At 35.4% G+C, this 23,233-nt stretch overlaps 1 protein-coding gene across 4 annotated transcripts; it reads right to left on the bottom strand.

Moving 5' to 3' along the window:
* Window positions 1–1,759: 1,759 nt before the first annotated feature.
* On the bottom strand, window positions 1,760–23,122 carry LOC128207367 (ADP-ribosylation factor-binding protein GGA1-like). Of its 4 annotated transcripts, none has more exons than XM_052910250.1 (18): window positions 23,074–23,122; window positions 17,726–17,886; window positions 16,988–17,086; window positions 16,498–16,656; window positions 15,913–15,987; window positions 15,570–15,650; window positions 15,203–15,340; window positions 14,004–14,088; window positions 13,555–13,656; window positions 13,051–13,077; window positions 12,501–12,614; window positions 11,718–11,827; window positions 11,194–11,365; window positions 10,775–10,904; window positions 10,106–10,386; window positions 8,750–8,913; window positions 5,903–6,013; window positions 1,760–5,002 (listed from the first exon to the last, which is right to left on the bottom strand). In XM_052910250.1, the coding sequence occupies exons 1-18, from the start codon at window positions 23,114–23,116 to the stop codon at window positions 4,913–4,915; spliced, it is 2,142 nt and encodes a 713-aa protein (XP_052766210.1). In that variant the 5' UTR covers window positions 23,117–23,122; the 3' UTR covers window positions 1,760–4,912. The 4 variants fall into 4 exon arrangements, with proteins under 4 accessions (XP_052766210.1, XP_052766216.1, XP_052766224.1 ...); XM_052910256.1 differs by having other exon boundaries at window positions 12,507–12,614; XM_052910264.1 differs by lacking the exon at window positions 13,051–13,077.
* Between the last annotated feature and the right edge of the window lie 111 nt (window positions 23,123–23,233).

Here is a 23,233-nt window from a genome sequence, read left to right as displayed (position 1 = left end):
ATTACTTCAGAATGGCGCAACTTCAAAGAAACACTCTTCATCTAGTAGCTTTAATGTCTAAGCACACGCATAATTACTATAATAGGATGTTATAACATTGCAACTTTTAGCTCCAGAAAATGTGTTTGTGTACTTTTTCTCCATTCATTGATTTACTTGTTTACATGCGATGAACATTGTATAATGTTTTACGCAATAAACATATCGTATCGTATCGATATGAGTCGGATATGCAAACATGGTATTTTTCAATTGTAATCATTTATGCTTAAAAAATTTTATGTCGGGGGGGGGGGGGGTAAACATAAAAGGAAGAACAATAACATAACATAACATAATTTAAAAGGTGCAATTCTAAGTTACTTCATACTCTAGCCGTCCTCAATCTTTTATGCAAAAAACATGAGCATTTGTACTGCATCGCATCATTCTCTACACCTTTAACACGAATTGCATAAATAGTGTATACCTATAACAAATTGCATAAATTAAGACATAATGTTTATATATTTTATACCATTTTGTTACATATAAAAACAAATAAGATTGTCAAAATCGTGTTATAAACATCAGCAACACAATCCGTTGCCTGGGGCCATAAGTTATGAACCGGGAATTATGAGACCGGATGAGACCGGATTTTACGAGGAGAGACAGGGAAATAGTATCGCCCTGCGCATGCGCAAGATCTTTGGAATCCCACTGTTTTTTCTATTTATATAACCGTTAACTCTCGGGGGCCGATAGTTAAGAAGAGATATTGAAAATGACACGAAAAACTCATTTCTAGGTCGATTTGAACCAAATTTTTTTTGGATTCGTCAGTCAGGAATGCTTATCAACACATAGATGAAATTTTTTTTTTTCATGGCTAATTTGCCCGATTTGCGGACTGTCGCTTTAAAAATATTTGTGTGTATGAAATCTTAGATGGTGAAGTGTGTCATATTGGGTCAAAAACTTAATCTCTTGAACTACCTTTTTAGGAAAAGCTGATGTATTCAAAAAATGTTCATTTTTCCTCACACAAATGGAAGTTTCTGTTTATATTCATGAAATTTGATAGGTACTTTGTATGAATATATCTCTGATAAGTATGAATATTGGTCTTCTTGGTTAAAAAATTAGGTCAGTAGCTCGAATGATAGGCTTGCAAAATTGCATCGTCAAATAAAAAATCTGGCGTCTTGTTAAGGAGATACATACATGATGGTGGCTTAAGCTGTTTTACAGGGAGTGCCATGCAAACAAATCCTACCAAAGGTCAGATTGCTTGAGTGCCTGATATCTAGACATTTTTGAGGCACTTTTTTTATTCAGGTTGTGGCATTGAGTCTGCGTGTTAAAAAACAAGCAGACTTTCTGTGGGAGGAGTTTAACTTTCCCACACTTTCTATTGGATAATCCTATCTATATTTAGCTGAAGAGCTTTTTGACCCTTGTCATTTTTATAGTAATAGGACTGACCGCCCTCTCAAGAGTAACTTTTTCTTCAAATGCTGAAGCTTACACCTAAGCAGTTTAATCTGTCAATGGAAATAAATATTTAACTGAAAGGAAAGAACTTTTAATTGTGTAAGAAACATTTGCTAAATATGTTTCAGTGACACACAATTTGTCTGCAATGGGCAAGGACACTATAAAAACGTACCGATATTTATTTCCCTTTGATTTAAGTTTACATACTAGAATCAATATTAGATATGAAATGCCTTAAAATCACGACAAAAGGTTGGAAACAAAAGATAACTACATTTTTTAAAATCTTAAGATTAAATATTTTATTGTTCATAGAATTATTTGTAACATACATTATGAACATAAAGTTAAATAAGGAGAGAATGAATTTCCATTTTAAAACAAATAAATGTTGTACAATGAGTGTACAGCTTATCAATGAGATTATTGTGAACATCAAATGTTAAATAATGTTCTGTTTACACCACATTCATGAAACAAATAAGTTCTGTACAACACACTGGTGTACATGCATTTCTTTTTAAAGACAGTCTTCACAGAAGAGCTTTTTCCTATAGTGTTAATGAAGAAGTGATATCAAAATTAAACAGCAAAAGAACATGGTTTTGTTGAAACTAAAATACTTTACTACTACGCACCACTACTGCAAGACAGAAAGTTCAACAGAAGTAAACAACATATTTTTATGAAAAACAATCAATCCCCACAAAAAATGATAAAGCAAAACTAAACTTAACATGCATTTCAAGAACATTACCTCCAGTACAGCTTACTCAATTGACTTCAGAGAATGACTGGACCAAATTTCTAACATCTTAAGCTTATCTTGCTCAAGTAAAATGCTTATGTATCTTATTTCTTTCAGCCAAATTACTTGTTTTAAGCTTTATTTTACAAAACACACATAAGTTGAACATGAATTTCTGAAAGATAATTTAGTTTAAAGTCCCATAACTCTCGCCGATTGACAATTTTGACAACTTTCTTTTCTTTTTTTTACTTAGAATAAGCCAATTTATGTGCAAATATCTGGAATCCAGTGATACAAGACTGCTGATAAAATATCATATTGCAGTGCTCCATATTTACATTTAAAAGTGATGTTTTACGGCTAAAAGCATTACTAACACTTTTAACTTTCCAAACAATTGTGATCTGTTCTATTGTGAGTTATCTTATATAACTCAATAGTAGGCATTGATTCCAAAATCAGCTAAAAGAAATGTCAAAACAGTCAATCTGTAAGAGTGCAGGTATAAAACGATAATATACCAAGCTTGAATACTGTTACAAGGAACTTAAGATTGCTTAAGAAATTTGGGCCAGGTCAAGGTTTTTTTTAATTTATTATGCCATATTAAATACAAGCTCTTAAAATGATACTTCTCATACATAATTCATTGTGGCAAGCCAAATTTTTCTGTAAGCCTTTGAAAGGAACTTGGTAATTTCTACCTGTATATTGCACACCCCTATAACTACCCCGAGCTAAATTACTTTTTCACTACTATAATAGAAATGTTACTTTGATTATCAATACATGTATTAGTTTCCATCGGAAAAGTGAAGAGTTAGTCACTAAGAACAACTTACTAAAGCAAAAATGAACAGCCTACAGCCAATTGTACAAAGCTTAGAAAAGATGTCCACAGTTAGCTAGTATGCATATTTGGAGTATTTGATTGATTACTTTTGATAAAACCAAAAAAATTAACCAGTTTTATACAATGTACTGCTGATGGGTATTGAAATCTTACCCTACAGATCACAGACAACTGAAAGCAAACTAAAGCGAGCATGAAAAAAAGACCCAAACATGAAAAAAGACCCAGCTTTCCTTGAATAACATGTTAACATGTACCACATTTCACATTTCATTCAGAATTTCAGACCATGTACACAGTTCAAATGGAAATGGAAATAGTATAAATGACTGTCATATTTTAGGAAAGAACAGAAGAATGAATAAATAAACAACAACTTGAATAGAAACATTGTGTCTTATGTGATATTTCAACGGACTACACCCTAGTGCTACCTGGTCACATTCAGGTCACTGTCACTTTTTAATATAAAAATACAATATCCAAATATTCATAACAAGTACATATACTTGAGATAAGAAAAATTGTATATGTATTGTGCAAATCAGTTCAAAAATATTATTAATGTGGATATGATTAAATTTTCCCACAGCCTCAAGAAATAAAATTCATTACTTAAAGAGTGTGTATACAGATTTATTGTTTGTTTCAATGTAATATTATATGATAAATGAAAAAGCATCGAATAAAAATATATAGTTAACTGTTTTTCTGCCAATTTGAAAATGCACCAATGTAAAAGATTAAGAAGCAAGCAAAGCATTTATCTCTTGTCTAAATTATTTGTCATTTCAAGTAGAATCCATTGAACTACATGTATAATTGTGATTTCACAGTATTGGCTTATCTCTTTAACATATCACAGAACATGTTAATTCTAGTCATCATGTAAACACACTGTGAGTGATAATGTACTGTACAGTCATGACATACTGCACAGTTATACACCGTGTGATACTGTACAGTCATGACATACTGCACAGCTATACACCGTGTGATACTGTACAGTCATGACATACTGCACAGCTATACACCGTGTGATACTGTACTGTACTGTACAGTCATGACATACTGCACAGCTATACACTGTGTGATACTGCACTGTACAGTCATGACATACTGCATAGCTATACACCGTGTGATACTGTACTGTACTGTACAGTCATGACATACTGCACAGCTATACACCGTGTGATACTGTACTGTACAGTCATGACATACTGCACAGCTATACACTGTGTGATACTGCACTGTACAGTCATGACATACTGCATAGCTATACACCGTGTGATACTGTACTGTACTGTACTGTACAGTCATGACATACTGCACAGCTATACACCGTGTGATACTATACTGTACAGTCATGACATACTGCACAGCTATACACCGTGTGATACTGTACTGTACAGTCATGACATACTGCACAGCTATACACTGTGTGATACTGCACTGTACAGTCATGACATACTGCATAGCTATACACCGTGTGATACTGTACTGTACTGTACAGTCATGACATACTGCATAGCTATACACCGTGTGATACTGTACTGTACTGTACAGTCATGACATACTGCACAGCTATACACCGTGTGATACTATACTGTACAGTCATGACATACTGCACAGCTATACACTGTGTGATACTGCACTGTACAGTCATGACATACTGCACAGCTATACACCGTGTGATACTATACTGTACAGTCATGACATACTGCATAGCTATACACCGTGTGATACTGTACTGTACTGTACAGTCATGACATACTGCACAGCTATACACCGTGTGATACTATACTGTACAGTCATGACATACTGCACAGCTATACACCAAAACCATCAATGTCTCCCACATCGGAATGCATTTGATCATTTAGCATATATGATATCTTGAACTTTAAACGAATCTTCTCCTGAAAAAAAGAGAAAAAAAAAGGCAATTATGTATAAGTTAAAGCTGAGGCGAGTACAAATGTTGGACTTTAAGTGATTTACAATACATACATGTGCTTCAGTTTTAAATCAAACTTTTAAGATTATTGAGCAATAACACTTCAAGCAGATTGTCAACGCTTATTGATCAAGAGTCATAACTCAATAAATAATTTAGCTAGAGTTATGGTACTTGCTAAAAATAATAGTTACAAATTTTATGTTAATATCTCAACTGCTTGCACTTAAAGCCACCAAGTCTATAGCAGTACCTCAACTTTTTTCTTTAAAACAAACAAACTGTTAGCTTGTATTAAACGGGATTCAACAAGCAGGGGTTCTACTTCAGTGTGTTTATACCATGTGATAAATTGCGTCATAAATGCTGCATCAAATGAAGACTTTAAACAAAGATAACTTTCCGATGCCTTTAACCAGAGTTTGATTTAGTGTTTAGTTTCTTAAAACACATCAACAAACCTGTTTACAATACAGCTGTCTGACGGAGCACTGTCAAAATATTATTTTGGAAACAGGATTGTCAAACTGTTTGATGAAACTAAAGCAAAATGTTGCCTTCCAATGTAGCATATATGACGTAATTTATCACGTGGTATAAACACATTGTATTCGTAACAGCTGATAATTGTCATTCCTAAAAAAAATAGCCAGACGGACTGTTTGGTTGAGGGATTCATGCCCAAGGCAGGCTTTGATCCCTTTTAATAATTGCTTCCAAGGTTATATATATTTTTTTCAAGGTACTTGTTTCTGTTTTTGATGCAAAAAGAAATCTTTAACAATAGCACAATAGTCTGAAGATGAAAGGATCAATCCTGAACTTTAGAACCCCTGATTAAGGTTAATGAGTTCAGTTATACCTGTTGAGGGTTTGCTAGCAGTAAAACCTGCGTGATGGCAGAAGGGGGTAGTATCGGGTTGAAGGCCGGCAGGTCCGTTCCAGAGGGGGGCTGGAGTTTCACCTTCATTATCTGAAGTATACACAAGTGTGTATCACTATGTACCACAGAAATGTAAATAATGAGAAACATATGAATGCCAATAATTATGTTTTCTTGTCAAAGACAACAGAACCAGACTTTGCCACACTCTGTTAAAACTGGACAGCTTAAGCATTGCATTCATGAGAAATCATTATGTACGGGTCCATGTATTCCCAATATCTTGAGTTCTTGATTGCCATTATGAGATGCCATTATCTTGAGTTGATAATTGCCATTATGAGAAGCCATTATGTACATTAACATGAATTCCCAATATCTTGAGTTAATGATTGCCATTATGAGAAGCCATTATGTACATTAACACAAATTCCCAATATCTTGAGTTTTAGATTGCCATTATGAGAAGCCATTATGTACATTAACATGAATTCCCAATATCTTGAGTTAATGATTGCCATTATGAGAAGCCATTATGTACATTAACACAAATTCCCAATATCTTGAGTTCTAGATTGCCATTATGAGAAGCCATTATGTACATTAACATGAATTCCAAATATCTTGAGTTCTAGATTGCCATTATGAGAAGCCATTATGTACATTAACATGAATTCCCAATATCTTGAGTTGATAATTGCCATTATGAGAAGCCATTATGTACATTAACATGAATTCCCAATACCTTGAGTTGATAATTGCCATTATGAGAAGCCATTATGTACATTAACATGTATTCCCAATACCTTGAGGTTATGAGTGTCATTATGTACATTAACATGAATTCCCAATGTCCTGAGTTCATGATTGCAATTATGAGAAGTCATAATTCACAGAAACATGTATAAACAAGAGATAGTTGTCAAACATTATGCCCCCTGAGCGCCAAGTTGCCAGAAATATTTGGACAATTGAATGAAATATGCATGGACTGAAATGACAGCTGATTTGTCATTGGATGCATATGAGGCAGGTCATCTACTTATGATAACTTAAGAAGGCAAATAAATGCCCAACTAAAATAGTAACATAAAAGAAAATCATTTCTATACAAACATTTATACATCAATCCCAATCATCTGTGCATGCATTAAAAAAATATGGACAATCAGAAAACCTTTTTTCAGCTTACAGTCACACTGACCTTGACCTTTGACCCACTGACCTCAAAATCAATAGGGTTCATCTGCTGGTCATGACCAATAAGCCTACCTAGTATGAGGTCCCTGGGTCAAAGCGTTCTCAAGTTATTGATCGGAAACCGTTTTTCATGTTAAGGTCACACTGACCTTGACCTTTGACCCACTGACCTCAAAATCAATAGGGTTCATCTGCTGGTCATGACCAATACACCTACCAAGTATGAGGTCCCTGGGTCAAAGCGTTCTCAAGTTATTGATCGGAAACCGTTTTTCATGTAAAGGTCACACTGACCTTGACCTTTGACCCACTGACCTCAAAATCAATAGGGTTCATCTGCTGGTCATGACCAATAAGCCTACCTAGTATGAGGTCCCTGGGTCAAAGCGTTCTCAAGTTATTGATCGGAAACCGTTTTTCATGTTAAGGTCACACTGACCTTGACCTTTGACCTCAAAATCAATAGGGTTCATCTGCTGGTCATGACCAATACACCTACCAAGTATGAGGTTCCTGGGTCAAAGCGTTCTCAAGTTATTGATCGGAAACCGTTTTTCATGTAAAGGTCACACTGACCTTGACCTTTGACCCACTGACCTCAAAATCAATAGGGTTCATCTGCTGGTCATGACCAATAAGCCTACCTAGTATGAGGTCCCTGGGTCAAAGCGTTCTCAAGTTATTGATCAGAAACCGTTTTTCATGTTAAGGTCACACTGACCTTGACCTTTGACCCACTGACCTCAAAATCAATAGGGTTCATCTGCTGGTCATGACCAATACACCTACCAAGTATGAGGTTCCTGGGTCAAAGCGTTCTCAAGTTATTGATCGGAAACCGTTTTTCATGTAAAGGTCACACTGACCTTGACCTTTGACCCACTGACCTCAAAATCAATAGGGTTCATCTGCTGGTCATGACCAATACACCTACCAAGTATGAGGTTCCTGGGTCAAAGCGTTCTCAAGTTATTGATCGGAAACCGTTTTTCATGTAAAGGTCACACTGACCTTGACCTTTGACCCACTGACCTCAAAATCAATAGGGTTCATCTGCTGGTCATGACCAATAAGCCTACCTAGTATGAGGTCCCTGGGTCAAAGCGTTCTCAAGTTATTGATCGGAAACCGTTTTTCATGTTAAGGTCACACTGACCTTGACCTTTGACCCACTGACCTCAAAATCAATAGGGTTCATCTGCTGGTCATGACCAATACACCTACCAAGTATGAGGTTCCTGGGTCAAAGCGTTCTCAAGTTATTGATCGGAAACCGTTTTTCATGTAAAGGTCACACTGACCTTGACCTTTGACCCACTGACCTCAAAATCAATAGGGTTCATCTGCTGGTGATGACCAATACACATACCAAGTATGAGGTCCCTCGGTCAAAGCGTTCTCAAGTTATTGATCGGAAACCATTTGGTATTCCGACCGACCGACCGACAGACAGACAGACCGACCGACCGACATGTGCAAAACAATATACCCCACTTTTTTCAAAAGGGGGCATAACAATACCTGGAGTTCATGATATCATTATCACTATACATGTGTAAATTCAAGACCTTATATTTCTACATTTTTTAATCTACAGAAACAACAATCTTCAAAAATCCAATTTACCTTTGGCACTGCAGCCTGAAACACGAATGATTTGACAGGAACAGTGTTGATACTGATGACGGAGATCACCATAACAGTGACGTCATCCCGCGGCGTGTTCTGGGTAACCAAGATCAACACTTTCAGGCCGTTCTTGTCATAAGCTGTAACTGGGGGGGTTGTGCCTGCAATTTTGCATATGCCAAAATCAAATAATCATCTTACATGTGTATTAACAAAAAAACTGGATCCACCAATGGCAACATAATCTTTGATATTCACTATTTTCTCTTTAAGAAACGTTTTGAGATAATTTAAAACTATCTTAAAAATACTGTTGTGTGCAACAAACTTGCACATCGATCAGTTTATAACAAATCATGATTGCAATGCCATTTTCCACCTGAAGACACAGCCAATTTATATGGCTCTTACATGAGCTTCAAAGCGGAGCCGGACAAATCAACCCCCTGACAAAACACCTCCTGCTCATTTTTGCATAGGTGCACAAAAAATATATATATTGTTTACAAAGACAACAAAATATCACCTAATGATTTAACAAGGGTGGACAAAACACCCCTGAACCAAATCACACTCACTGGTTTATAGAATTAACATATTATACTTAGTATAGAACTCTCTTTTATGACCCGGAATTAAATCTTTAAAAAATGCCTTCATCCTAACTTTAGTATGACACTTGTTATATTATATACTAACAATATACTAACAATTCTTTGTTACAAAGTGTTACTTAGCATCTAGTTTTTAGCTCCTAGCACATGTATAGTCCAGTTAGTTCAGTCTGATTGGTGTTTTGGTGAAGATTTGGTCCACACTACTCAAAACTTTAGGTGGTATTTTGTCCTTGTAAACATGATCAGGCTTGTTTGTCCAACTATACAACAATAAGCAAGAGGTGTTACGTCCTACTCTCTTAAAAACCAACATTTCCAAAAATTCAAACCATTTCGTTGGTCACTGCATCGTTTTTCAACCAAATTTAAACCTAAGATATCACTTATATTAAAGTGAAACCAATGCAAACTGTAATATATGAATGTTTTGGGGGATATGGACAGGCCTCTTCAGTATTTAGCTTCTGGTGATACATCAAAGAATAGGTCAAATTACTGATGGTGGCAGTTAGTGTCTTTGATGTGAAAAGTCCTTCAACAGGCTAAACTATTGAACTTGATTGAAAATTCACTTGACCAATTAGCACAGAGTTAAAGCCTCTAACATTTCACTGTTTCAAAACTTGAAAAGTAATTCTGCAAACAGAATTAATACTGCGCTCAATTAATTGAGTCAAAGCAGCTATTGAATATTCTATGCAATGTTCTATGAATACAAATATTCAATGGTACACACCTGGTTTGATACTCTCAAGTGGTACGAACACATCAGTGAGGGGCTGAACCTCCCCAGAGTTTGGAGTGGCTTGTGAGGTTCCCATCACTGTTGTTGTCATTGAGCCGGTAACTGTGGATACTGGGGGAGGGTGGCTCACCATGGCAGCGGGGATAGGCTTGCTTGTCATTGCAACAGGGGCCTGGGGCTGTACTGGGGTAGAGAAAGTGGGTGCAGGCCAGGACACAGGGGTAGCCTGGCTGGAGGAGGCCAGTTGGTTTAACGTCTTTTTTTCTACAGGTCTTTAAAAGAAAAGTAACGATGAAATAACTAATAAAACCCATGAAATTCATAGTTGATTTGTTATTTGACAAGTACTGGTGCTTAAAGTAAATCAATATAATTGTTATACTACTTGTATTAAGACTATCATGTTCTAGCTCGAAGATAAATATTAAATAAATACCATATCCATTTCAAAGCAATTGCAAGAATTCTCCTTGCAGGGTGATGCAATCACTGGAGATGATGATGATGATGATGATGATGATGATGATAATGATGATAGCAAAGTTATCTATCTACATGTACTTACACTGGTTTTGATGATGATGATGATGATGATGATGATGATGATGATGATGATGATGATGATGATGATAGCAACGTTATCTTTCTTCATGTACTTACACTGGTTTTTCAAATGAGTAGCTGGCCTTGTTTGTACTGAGGCTCTGTTGCATGAGAGACTGGCCAAGCAAGTCTAGGTCCTCCATTGCCTGGGATGAGGGCACAGCAGGGCTCATGTCAAACACTGAACCTATAGGAACAGGAATGGCACAATCAGGCAAATTTCACATATATAACCACCACAATACAGGTTCCAGGGTACACATTAAACAAAGACAAACATAAATGTTAGAATTACAATACTATCTGCGAAACTCCTTGAGTCTCTAAATATCATAAAAGTATTGTATAAAATTACCTAATGCTAATTAATTTTACTAAGAGAATGTTCATTGTCAAAAATCAAAACAAATAACTATATATCAAGACCAAAGACCCCCATGGCAATAACATTCCATCCCGTCTGTATCTTTGCATACCTGTTTTTGTGGCAGGAACTGTGCTGACTGGAGGTTGAGATGTCTGCATGGGGTTAAGGGGCTGGTAATTCCCTAAACTGACCCCAGCTTGTGTCCCCATACCGGGGTAAGACACGGAGTTGTTCATGGACATAGTGTTCAGTGATGTGGTCATCTGCTGACCAGGGAAAAACTGAAAAAAAATAATTGAGGCGTGTTTAATATTTCTTTCAAATCTGTTTTATAAGATAGGCTAAATAACACTTGAATACCATCCTCAATATTAACTCTAGCCAGAACAACATTCACTATTGAATGGACCCTTTCTATGTTTGGATTCAAAAACAAACAAGCAAACCTTTATATTTGTTGGGCCGATGAAGTGACTTACATTTATTTCTTGTTGCAGCGGAGCTGTCAATGAATGATGTCCACTTATATTACATGTCAGTAACACTCGGAAGAGGAGTTGACATTAAACAGAGATAGATAGATATATTTGTTTGTTGTTGCAGTGGAGCTGTCAATAAATGATGTCCACTTACATTTGTTTGTTGAGTCGGTGCAGCTGATGTGAATATTGAGTCTAGGTCCGACAAGAGACTATCTGAGGTCTGGGTGGTTCCAGTTCCTGGGGTACTTGGAGACCGTAGACCTGGTAACACATTGAATAGTTTGAAATATTTTATTCAGCTTGAAGAACAAAAATAAACTTTTAATAAAGTTGAGTACAGAGAAAACATTTTTATAAAGAAAATCTTGGACTGTCATTACATACCCTTCAAACTTGGAAAATTAAATAAATTCCTGTAAAACATGCATTTGGTAAATAAAATATTTTTTAATGTTTTAAATGTACAAAAATTGTACTTTTTTTATCAACTGAATATACATCATTCATGCTCAAGGGAAATTATCACAGTTCCAGATAAGGTGCATGTTTATACAAGCATTAAAAATTATTTTAAAAAAATGCAAGGGATTTAATCCTTCGTGTATCAAAATGCATCGCATTTAATCAATACATCCTATTAATGGATCGGGATGTGTACCTGTAGCCGTAAGTAAGGTATTAATCTACTGAACTTTTAAGAGTGAAGCTTTGCTTAAAATATCAGGGCTTAAAATAGAACTAGACCAAAAATCTTATCTGCAGCTCAATTACCACATAATACTGTTCCACCTATCTCTCTTCATATTCTTTTAGCTAAAGTAAATGGATCCAACACAGTCACTACATAACTCTCCAAAAGCCATCTCCACAAAGCCTAATCCAACTCTAGCACCTGTAAATATCATGTAACAAGTCGAGTTAGTGCCGTATGTACCTGTACCTAGGTGGAGCATCTCATCATCAAGGCCCCCGAACGATTGGGCAGCCATGTTGGCGGTGTAGGCTGGGGGCTGGTCGAAGGCAAGGTCCACCAGGGAACTGCCCCCACCTGTAGGGAGACAGGGGGTGGTGATAATATGTGGGTGAGGGTGGACTTACATGTGATGGTTTCTGCCTGTGTGCTACAAGTATAAAGCCAGGTATAATGTCCAGAACATAATGGTCAATATGAGTAATAGACTAGGGTCAATAAAACTAAAAATGGACTTCAACAAAATTCTAAACCAGTTTTAATATTACCGAACAGAAAGTAGGAATATAGATGGTACTAACTTCTAATGACTTCTATTAAAATAACTGCATGCATGTAGAATGAAAATTAATAGACGAATGAAACAAGGAAAACAAAAAAATATATTCAAACTTTAACATACAAATAAGCATGAATGTTTCTGAATCATTGTAAGATTGTCTTAATGTGTAAGAAGGGAAGTTATACTTGACTGCAGTACATGAATGGAAGTTATGTATGAAATGATACTGACTTGTGCCCGTGGCTTTCATAAGGGCCTCTGAAAATAAACATCAGCTGCCATAATTCCCCAAAACAACATAGATGAGTATTTCAAACATAAGATGCAGAAAAGGATAAAGAACTTGGCTGTTATTCATAAAACATCTCAAGTCATTTCCTAACTTAAGTTGTTTTCTTTAGTTGAGTATCTCACTAATCATGTGATATAATAACTGGAAAATACCTAAAATATTTTATTTTCATTATTTTTCATGTAATATTCATTTTTTATATTAAAAACACTTGTACTTTTCATTAAATTCTAATATGGACATTTTAAGGAAATCGACTCAAGTTAAGAATTGACTTAAGATGTTTTAAGAATTCTGACCTTTTAGAGAACACTTTTACTTTATTTATTGTACATTATGAACTAACCAAATGTTTTTCAACATGCACATGTATGCCATTATGTGTTTGTTTGTAAAACTTCTACAAACTGCTTTCATCTGACTTATATGTATCACTTGCATACCTCGCTGGTTGTCCCCCTGTCCATTCTGTGTGATGCCCTCTACAGTCTTCTTGTAGTCAGCCATGATCAGGGACACTTCATCATTCGCCTTCAGGATAGTTTCTGCACAAGAAAAACATAAACCATGGAAAATTTGGCTTATTTGACAACAGAATATTTCTTTCTACTCTCTACCTGTCAACAAACTGTTTAAGATTTAGACAGTTTGTTTGTTTTTTGAATGTTGGAGTTTTATACCTACACATCAAAGTGACACAGAACAATAATGTTGCAATAGTTAAAAGCACTTGATTTAAGCTGTTCCCTGAAAGGTACAAAACTGCACCAAACAAATGTCATGTATATTTAAAGAATCTTTATTGGCCCAGCAAACTAAACTTTCCTTTCCATTCAAAATATTCCATACATTCCTACGTATGTTGCTTTATGATTACCACAAGAGTACATACGTAGAGCATCAGTGTCACACTCCTCCGTCTCACTAGCAAGACGGAACAACTTGGGCCGCAACTTCTCTAGAGACTCATACAACTCCTGCAAATAAAAAAAGAGTATTTTATTTGTTTTATTTCAGTTGCCTTAATAAGAAAGCATTTTTAACAAGTCTCTGAGTTTTGGTGGCAATACAATAGTCTCCTTCTGGTTTTGTTGCCATAGTAACAATATTTTAAATAATTTCCATGATTTCTTTATTGGCCACTTGTACAGTTTCATATATCTAGCATTTTCATTATTTTAGTTGCCTTTGCAATCAAAATTTTTATCCGAAGATGAGCATTATTTCCTAATGGCCTTCTTTCTACATACTTTCAAGAGTGTAGCTTTTATTATTTTTGAGTTATGAAAGATCCAGTCATAATCTCCTTATGGGCCACTATCCACAAACTTTAATTAACCTAGCTTGCATACACAAAGGTTTGTGAGTTATTGCACAGACCAGTTTTTCCTAGGGAAACTGGTAGGGCACTAAAAGACAAGTCAAAATAAGCACAAGCATTTTGGTGAACTTGCTTTAAAGATGAATTCTACATTGACAGGTTTGTTATAAAAAAAAAATCAAGTTGTAGAGAAAGTTGTCTTTGTTTATACATGTACTGATGTACTTTAGCTTGTGAAGAGAGCTGTTAGCTTATATAAACATCTTTTGAGGGTGTTTCCTGGTTGGAAACAAGTACTGGTGTGCCTTTTGAGAGGCTAAGATAATGTCTATGGGGGGAACAAACCCCAAACCTGCTGGTCTAGAGGCAGACACCTATTCCACAAGATCATTCTCACTCAAAGATGGCTTGTGGATCCAAATGTCATATTTCCAAGATACCACTGCTGGAGTTAATAATATCCTTAACATTCCTTTCATTTCAAGTAAGTTTATGTATGTATATCTTTAGACTTTGCAGTCAAGGATAACCCGTGAAAATGCAAGCACTTCTTTCCAACGGGGTCCTTTGTTTTTGCTGAAAGGACAGCAGAAGAGACCTAGCTTTTTTCGAAGAGACACCTTTGTTCTTTTACATGCTAAGTATAAAGCGAACCCACAACCTCCCACTCCGTAGGAAAGACAAAGCTCCATACACTCAAATAAGACTCTTAATATTGGTAAGCTTATTAACTATTGCCATTTTCTAGTATATGAGCCAAGTTTCTATACCTTCATCATTTCCTTCTCCGATTCGGTTGTAGACTGGGGGCTGTAGCAGGAGACCATTTCATTGAGCAGCTTTACATTGGAATGAATCGCCTCTAGCTCATTGATACGCCGAGATACACGCTCTATACGATCAGAGTCCTGAAGCCAGAATAGGCACAAGATGACGATGTGGTCTTAGTCATCAATCTCAAAAGTTTTACATAAAGATTACATAACTGTTAAAAGGCCTTTTGATCATAGTTGTCATGAAACACATGTTTTGAATGTGGACTAAATATATTATAGAAATATAAAAGCAAAACAATTAATGTATCACAGTTATGACTAGTGTAGACCTGTGAGAAAGTTATCTACACTGAGTCGGTACCTGTTTCACCATGTTTTTGATTAATCTGTTGGCTGCTTGCAGATCATCCGGGTTTTTACTCTTCAGCAACTTTGCGAGCAGCTGAAACACACAATATTATTATAAATAAGAAAGCTGGCTATAATGCAGAAGAATAACAACAAAATTATATTACATATTTGCTCATAATACATGAAATTTCCATAATTGAAGAGTTGAACTGCTTGACATTTCTTCTAACATAACTGTAGAAATCAGGAGGCAGTGAGACCTTATGCGGAACTTATGCTGTTGTTCTTATATAGCAGAATTGTAGATGGACTTTCCGCAAATACCAGCACTGCTTTGTTTTAACTAGTCTTACCTTTGCTTTTTCATCATCCTCGAATGGGGCTCTTCTTTCCTCAGCAGGAGGTGGTTTTGGCAAGCTCAGGGAAGCCTGTATAAATGAGGAGATCAAATACAAGAGATCCACAGAGTGAACATTTCATTTCTTGACAATCAAGGGGCATACATCAGCTTTTCAAAAAGATAAGCTACAGAGACATAGTTTTTGATCCTAAATGACACACCAAAAAAGCAAAATATAAAGAACCTGAAAATACAATCATTGACTGTGGTGCTGACGGGTCAAGGGTGTATGTGCCAGTGTGAAAGCATGACTGTGTGTATGTTTGTGTATGTAAGTGAACTAATCAAATGTCATGAAATATTTTTTTTAAATATCCTGCAGAATTTTTTTTGGTATTTTTGCTAAAATTTTATGAACACCTGACCTACAATTATATGTGCCACCAACACTATCATTGCACTATGTGCACTACAACAAAGACCTTACTTCAATCATTAATGTATTGAAAAATGCCAAGGAATTAATTATTAAGTAAGAACAATGAAAACTTCTTTTACAAGCCAATAATTAGTAAAACAATGTTATTTCAATACTCACCTCATCCATGTGTTTAGGGTCTTCCTTGACAATGCCCTGCTGTTTAAGCATCACATAGGCCTCTGCTATTTTGGGCTCGTGGGGCAGACCCTTGTGCCAGCAGTATATCAGCTCTATACACCTAGTCTTAACCCTCTCTGATGTCTTCGTGCCCAGATACTGAAATCAACAAATGACAATATTTTAAGAATGTGAGTACATGCTACTTAGGTTTGCACATTACTTGAATATTTGCTCTATCATCATGCATGTATGTTATGACCAAATGTCAATGACAGGTATTCTCAAAGCTGCATTTTTGTATGTCTCCAATATACATGCACCGGTACATGTATCTTTCCCCCACAAAACCATTGAAAACATGAAAATAGACTGTGAAATGTTTCTGTCTTACTTATGACAGCAAATTTCACTATCATTTTCTTACCAGAATACTCTGCTTTTCTATCACCCTTCATGTGACTTGACCTACATTCAGATTTACACTCACCTTAGGAGAAATGACCTTGATCAATTCATTCAGGAATCGGAATTTCCCGATCTCATTGTGAAACCTTCTGCCACAGTTCTTGATGCACAGCTCAATAACCTGTAATGAAATATTAGACAAGTTATACGTCAAACAATTCCCAATTTTTTAGGGAAATGAATCAGCTATTAGAATGTACAATCTTACTTTAAGTGAACCGGAGCAATGTTTGTATGTATCTCTTTAGACCTTGGGTCAAGGATAACCCGTGAAAGTGCAAGCACTTATTCTAAATGCCGATTGATTTATTGAACGGGTCCTTTGTTTTTTGCTGAAGTGACAGCATGCTGAAGAGATAGTGGTGGGATACATGGAAGTCAGGGTGCTATACCATAGCTCTTTTTCAAAGAGACCCCTTGGTTCTTTTACGTGCTCGGTGAAAAGCATCGATACACGGGGTACAACTTTCCTGGGTTAAACCAGTACTGAGTACGACACTTTTCCAAGCACTACCCTCCAAGCACTACCCTTTAAATGCTGAGCGCCAGACAAGGGAGCTACTTGTACCAACTTTTAGCATCTTTTGGTATGACGCTGCCAGGGATTGAACCCACGACCTCCCGCTCCATAGGCGGACGCTCAACCACTAGGCCACAGAGACGGTTAACAACTGATCTATACTATATAGTATTAAAGCTGCACAATAAGGCTGATAACCATTATTTATAAATGTTCCCATAATTATATAAAAGTACATACTGTCAGAGCATACAGAGCTTCCCTTTCAATGGGTGACTGTATCTTATGAGCAAGGAGCCGCACAGCATAATGTGGTCCTTCGATCTCATTATTGACAAGCTCTGTAAACTGGGCCATGGCATCCCAGTCCTCTGTCTTGTGGGCTGGATTGGTGGCATTATCTGAAATAGAGAGGAATATCATAGTTTGTTCCTGTGTTTGTTAATGCGAAGGGAAGTCAGCTCTGTCTGGTGTTTTCAATCAATTAAGTTCTGCATTTAGGATCAAGAATTTTGTGCATGTAAAATACATGTAAGTTTGCACTTAAATGTGTAAGCAGTCTGAATCTTTCGTCATTACACTTTATTCAGTGAAACCAAGCTGTACAATAAACTTAACCAAATAGCATAAGGCAGGGTTTTCAAAGTTTGGATTAAACCGTCTCAAGAAGTGAAGTAAACAACCAGCTACAAATTATTCTACTAAAAATTTACATTTTTTCCCAAGTTTTAACCTGCCGAATTGCCATCTGAACTGTCCATTTTGGCTGGCATGTGGTTCTTATTTAAAACACTGATGATGAGTACACTTTAAGTAAAAAGTAGTTCCAGTGTACTATGCAACTACTTTTAATACTTATAGTTTCTTATGTAAACCATAGCTATTGCCTTTACTTAAGTACCAAATTATGTAAAATTATTATTTTCATACATATTTCTGAATTGGCTTGACAATATATATCAAACATCTTTCATAATCATCAAAGGCAGCTCTGTCAAACAAAAGGGCACAGTGGGGCATTTTAAAAATGGGCAGCAGGATGCCTGAAGAGCAGCAAAGCACTCCCCTGCTATTTAGGCTTAGCTGGAACAATGCATGGTTCATATCAAATGACACTTTAATCACACTTGACATAATGCATAAAATAAATAAATATAGTAAGGGAACATAATTGATGTATATACAGTCCATTAAGGGATTCCGAATCAGTAAGGACAAATCCAGTGCTGTATAAATATTAGGATAGTCAGTTAAATGAAACAATACATGTTCAGGAGCTCATATATATGGACTAGATTTTTATTACTTTCAAATTATGATGAGACTTCTGAAGTCCATATATCTTGTTGTCTAAATATACACACTCGTTGTAGGAATTCCGAATCAATTGAAGGTGTTTAGGATCACGTGATATGTTAGGCTGTATTATCCAATCACTGCATCTTCTGTTCTCTGAAGTTGGGGGTCGTTTCAAAATCAACTTGAACTGTCAAACACATGTCGAAACAAACATGGAAAAGGCCAAAGAATTTTTTTCTTTGATTCTCATGCGGACTTGAAAAATTAAATTGGGTGTTTGGGTGGATTTTATTTAGAAAAAAATAGGCTAGTTAGAAATAATGAACTTGCGGTATCTCATTGACAGGCACTTTTTTTTTTTTATAAATATGAAGGTTGGTCATATTTAACTTTATTTTACATAATCGTTTGTCCTAGTCAAATGAAAAAGTAAGGCTGGTGGGTTAAAGTAAGGATGTGGGGTTTCAGACAGGTGGTCAAGTGAAAATCCAAAATGATTGATTCTGCCATCAATCTTGTTAATGTATTTGAAGTAGGGCTGAATGTAACAAATATCTTTTGTAACTATATTTATTTTTTGTTAATACCTTTAACACAGACCAGTAACAAAAATAAATTGTGACAAAATATACATGGAATATATAAACCAGTGTCTACTGGCTTTGTTAATACCTTTAACACATGCAGTACCAGTCACTGACTAGAAATTAAATAAAAAGAATATGTAACAAATAAAGATAACACACATGGTATATATGAAATGGAGATATGATGGAATAAGATAATGATGGTGTAGAAAATAGTAGAAAATGGGCATTACTACTCACTCATTTTCTAAGCTGGAGTTTTGCCCAATGAAGTTGCTATTGAAACATGTGTACCAAGTTTCATTTGAATATCTTAAACGTTATCTTATCTGAACTGCCAAGGGTATCACAATTCCTCGACTGTTTTCTTAAAATTCAAAAAAGAAAAGCTAAAAGTATAATTGTCCCATTATCTGATAAAATTTCAATACAAAGTAAATCCAACTGTTTATATTTCTGATCACAAGGTTCATTGCACTCCCAGATGTCATTTCAGCAACAGTATCTTCCAAATTCTTAACAGTTTCATCAAAGCATGATGCCATTGGCTGGATAGTGTATTGACATTGAAGCACCACACCATCACCATGTAACTTCATTTTGCTCTGGCCATTGACATGTACTTGGTACTGGATCACCACATGTTTCAGCATACACAGTTCCTCTCACCATGAAATTGGAAATAAAACACACTTTTAGTAAAACACTTCATACTGTGTCAATGAATTGTATGTAAATGTACTTGTATGTGGTGATTAAGCTCATCGAAGTTTTTAAGAAATAAAGTAAAAAGAAAACACTAAATAACTTACAAGATACTCACTGATGATTTCTAACTAAAATGAGCTACAAATTTGCAACCACAAGTTCTACCCCTCTTAACTTCCAATTTCCAGGTTTGCCCCTGCAAACCCACAACCTCATGGCCATCAGTTGCTTCTACTATTAAGTATAAGATCTAGCAACATTTAAAATTTTATGAACAAGTTTACTATAACATAAATTTATATACTGAACCAATGGCTTAGTAATGTTTTGTAAACTTCAGGCCATGATTTCTATCATTTAATTTTCAGACAAGTATTTTTGGTTCAAACTTCTTAAAGCTGCACTCTCACAGATTGAACGTTTTGACAACTTTTCTTATTTCTTATTTTTTGTCTTGGAACGAGCCAATTTTTCCGAACACCCCTGGAAATTAGTGATATAAGACTGCTGACAAAAAATCAGATCACAGATTTTTATATTTAAGTTAAAAAATGATGTTTTATGCATTTTTCTTAAACCGTTAACCGTATTAAGTAAGCGTTTAAGCCATAAAACATAAATTTTCGAACGGAAATATAATAGTCTACAATCTGATTTTTTGTCAGCAATCTTATATCATTGGTTTGCAGATATTTATGCAAAAATTTGCTCTTTCTGAGATAAAAAAATAAAAGTTGTAAAAATGGTATACATGCGAGAGTGCAGCTTTAAACCACTCACTATGAATTTTACTTGCAACTAAAAAGTGATTTTATGTAGAAAGTTGAGTTTTCAACAAATATTTTTACACAAGAATGCAGAATTGTTTACCAGAAAGTTTTTTACTGTACACTGTACAATGCACTAGACTTTGAGACAGCCCCCAACATGTGACCCGGAATTCCCGCAATAACCCACTTTCATTTTCAATGTAAAATCAATATTTACCGTAAATGACTGGGTATTAGACGCACTTTTTTCCCTCAGATTTTGATGAAAAAAAATGCCTGCGTATAATACCCAGTAACAATTTTTTGAACTTTTTTTCTGAGGTCAATTTCTAGCCGAGAGTTTGTTTAGATTTATGTAGAAAGGGATGTACTCGCGTCATATTGATCGAGTATATACGGGTTAAAACGGCACTTGAAGATCAGGATACGGTATATCGTAAGACGTTTATAATTTCAACAAAAATATTTTTCGATAATTCACCTAAGAGTTCGTACACTCTAAATATTTGGACACCCATAATTATTTCCCAAATACATCAATCATAACTTTCATAGTTACCAAGTTTCACAGACGAAGATTATTGATTTTTATCTTTACAATGCCTGGCTAGATTACCTAACCGTATACACCACTGTGACAATTTAATTAGTTACTACCCATCCTAAACGATTTATTGCCTGTTGAAAAGGAAGTGTGATATATTTATTTGAGGATTAAAAAAACAACAAGGGCAATCAAGGGATTAAGAAAACATCGACATGGCATGTTTGTAAAACGATCTGCCAATAAGCTTTCAAACTTGTACCACACTTATAGACTATATGAAGCAATAATCGTACATTAATCCTGCATAGCAATGTCCATGCTCTCCACGAGATCCTCGTGGGTATAACTGTAAGTTATGTGACGTCACACAGTGTGACTCTTTGATCTGAAGCCGATAGAATGTGTTTATTCAGTTCAGTGCATGTATAAAATGGTGTTTTAATTAACTTCATGAAGGATTTACACTTATAGGTGTAATAAATAAGTTTATGACCATTGATTACTACGGATAAATTAATGAGTGGTAAAAACCAAACATGAAGAAAAAAGGCAGGTTAAACAAACATGTAAATAAAATGTAAAAATGATAATTTTCTATGTATTCGGAGAGCGAAAAAAATAATTAATTTATGGTGTCCGAACTCTTGTGAATTACGGTATTCAATATTATTTTGAATAATAAATTGAATTAAACAATAATCAAACTTACATATAAAAAATAAAGTTGGGCACTGTCAAAATATTTTTTGCATAACATAACTTTTCATTCTCGACAGAATGGTTGTATGGTTTTAAAGATAACCATCGCCATTTTCACGAAAAATATTTTTTTTGTCACTGTCAACAAACATGGTGGCTGAAAATGCCGGACGATTTTGACATTTTTTCTATGCGTCTTTTAACCAAAAACATAGATTAAAAGTTTTTTCCTCGGATTTTTCACAGATTTTTTTCCCTGCGTCTAATACCCCCTATCGTCTTATACCCAGTCATTTACGGTATTCTCAATATATTTTTGTGGGGTGCTAGCATCTGTTAAACTAAATATCTTATGTTAAAACCCAAAATAACAAGTATTTACCTATTTATTTGATGTTGTTTCATCCAAAGCGCATTTCCATTACCGGTGCGTCAGTAAAATTGTTCCATGTGCCATATTTGTAAACATGTACACAAAGGTAGTTTTGATGAGGACACGTTCTAAAATTGTTGTAAGCAATAACAAAGCGTCAAACACAATATATATGTAAGAAAAATCTTCATATGCAGGTCATTCTCAGATATTTTCAGGTAAATTTAAACGACTGATTCGGAACTACCCCTGATTTGGAATCCCTTATTAAACTGTAAATAAATAAGCTAAATAAGGCTTCATTTTTTAACACAAATAACACTCAATTTATCTATCTAGTCTAAATAAACGGGATCCTTTTTATCTCCAAACGAATGCTTTGCCATAAAAAACGTCCACGCACAATTGGTATTTGGAGTAAAGCTTTATCTCAGTATCTGGCTATCTAGTGGGTGGGGAAAACTGGGGTACTGTTGGAGTTGGATTTCTATATCAGTAAATAGATATTTAAAAAGCAATTGTCATTTATTCAGAATTAAGAAAATAAATTTATTCGTCTCGAATCAGAGGTTGTCGTGAAAGTAAAATTCCTTCAAAGGACATACTTAAACAATTCTCTAACGTCAAATCTTCTTCCTTGGTCGCCATTTTGAACGGTTGACTTTAATATCGAAAACTTTTGTCGTCATCGACTTAAATATATTGCATGACTGGCTTTTGAATGATTGGTGAATTGAGTGATAGGTCGATTCAGCAATACATTAA

The sequence above is a fragment of the Mya arenaria genome, chromosome 2 (genome assembly GCF_026914265.1).
Source record: "Mya arenaria isolate MELC-2E11 chromosome 2, ASM2691426v1".
NCBI classification, from domain to species: Eukaryota; Metazoa; Mollusca; class Bivalvia; order Myida; family Myidae; genus Mya; species Mya arenaria.
This window is presented reverse-complemented; position numbering and strand designations above follow the sequence as displayed.

Coding starts and splice junctions, on each gene's coding strand:
- LOC128207367 (XM_052910250.1), bottom strand. CDS start 23,116: ATGGCGACCAAGGAAGAAGATTTGACGTTAGAGAATTGTTTAA. Junction 11,366..11,717: donor CACCGACTCAACAAACAAAT/GTAAGTGGACAT, acceptor ATTTTTTTTCAG/TTTTTCCCTGGTCAGCAGAT. Junction 5,003..5,902: donor TGCTAGCAAACCCTCAACAG/GTATAACTGAAC, acceptor TCTTTTTTTCAG/GAGAAGATTCGTTTAAAGTT.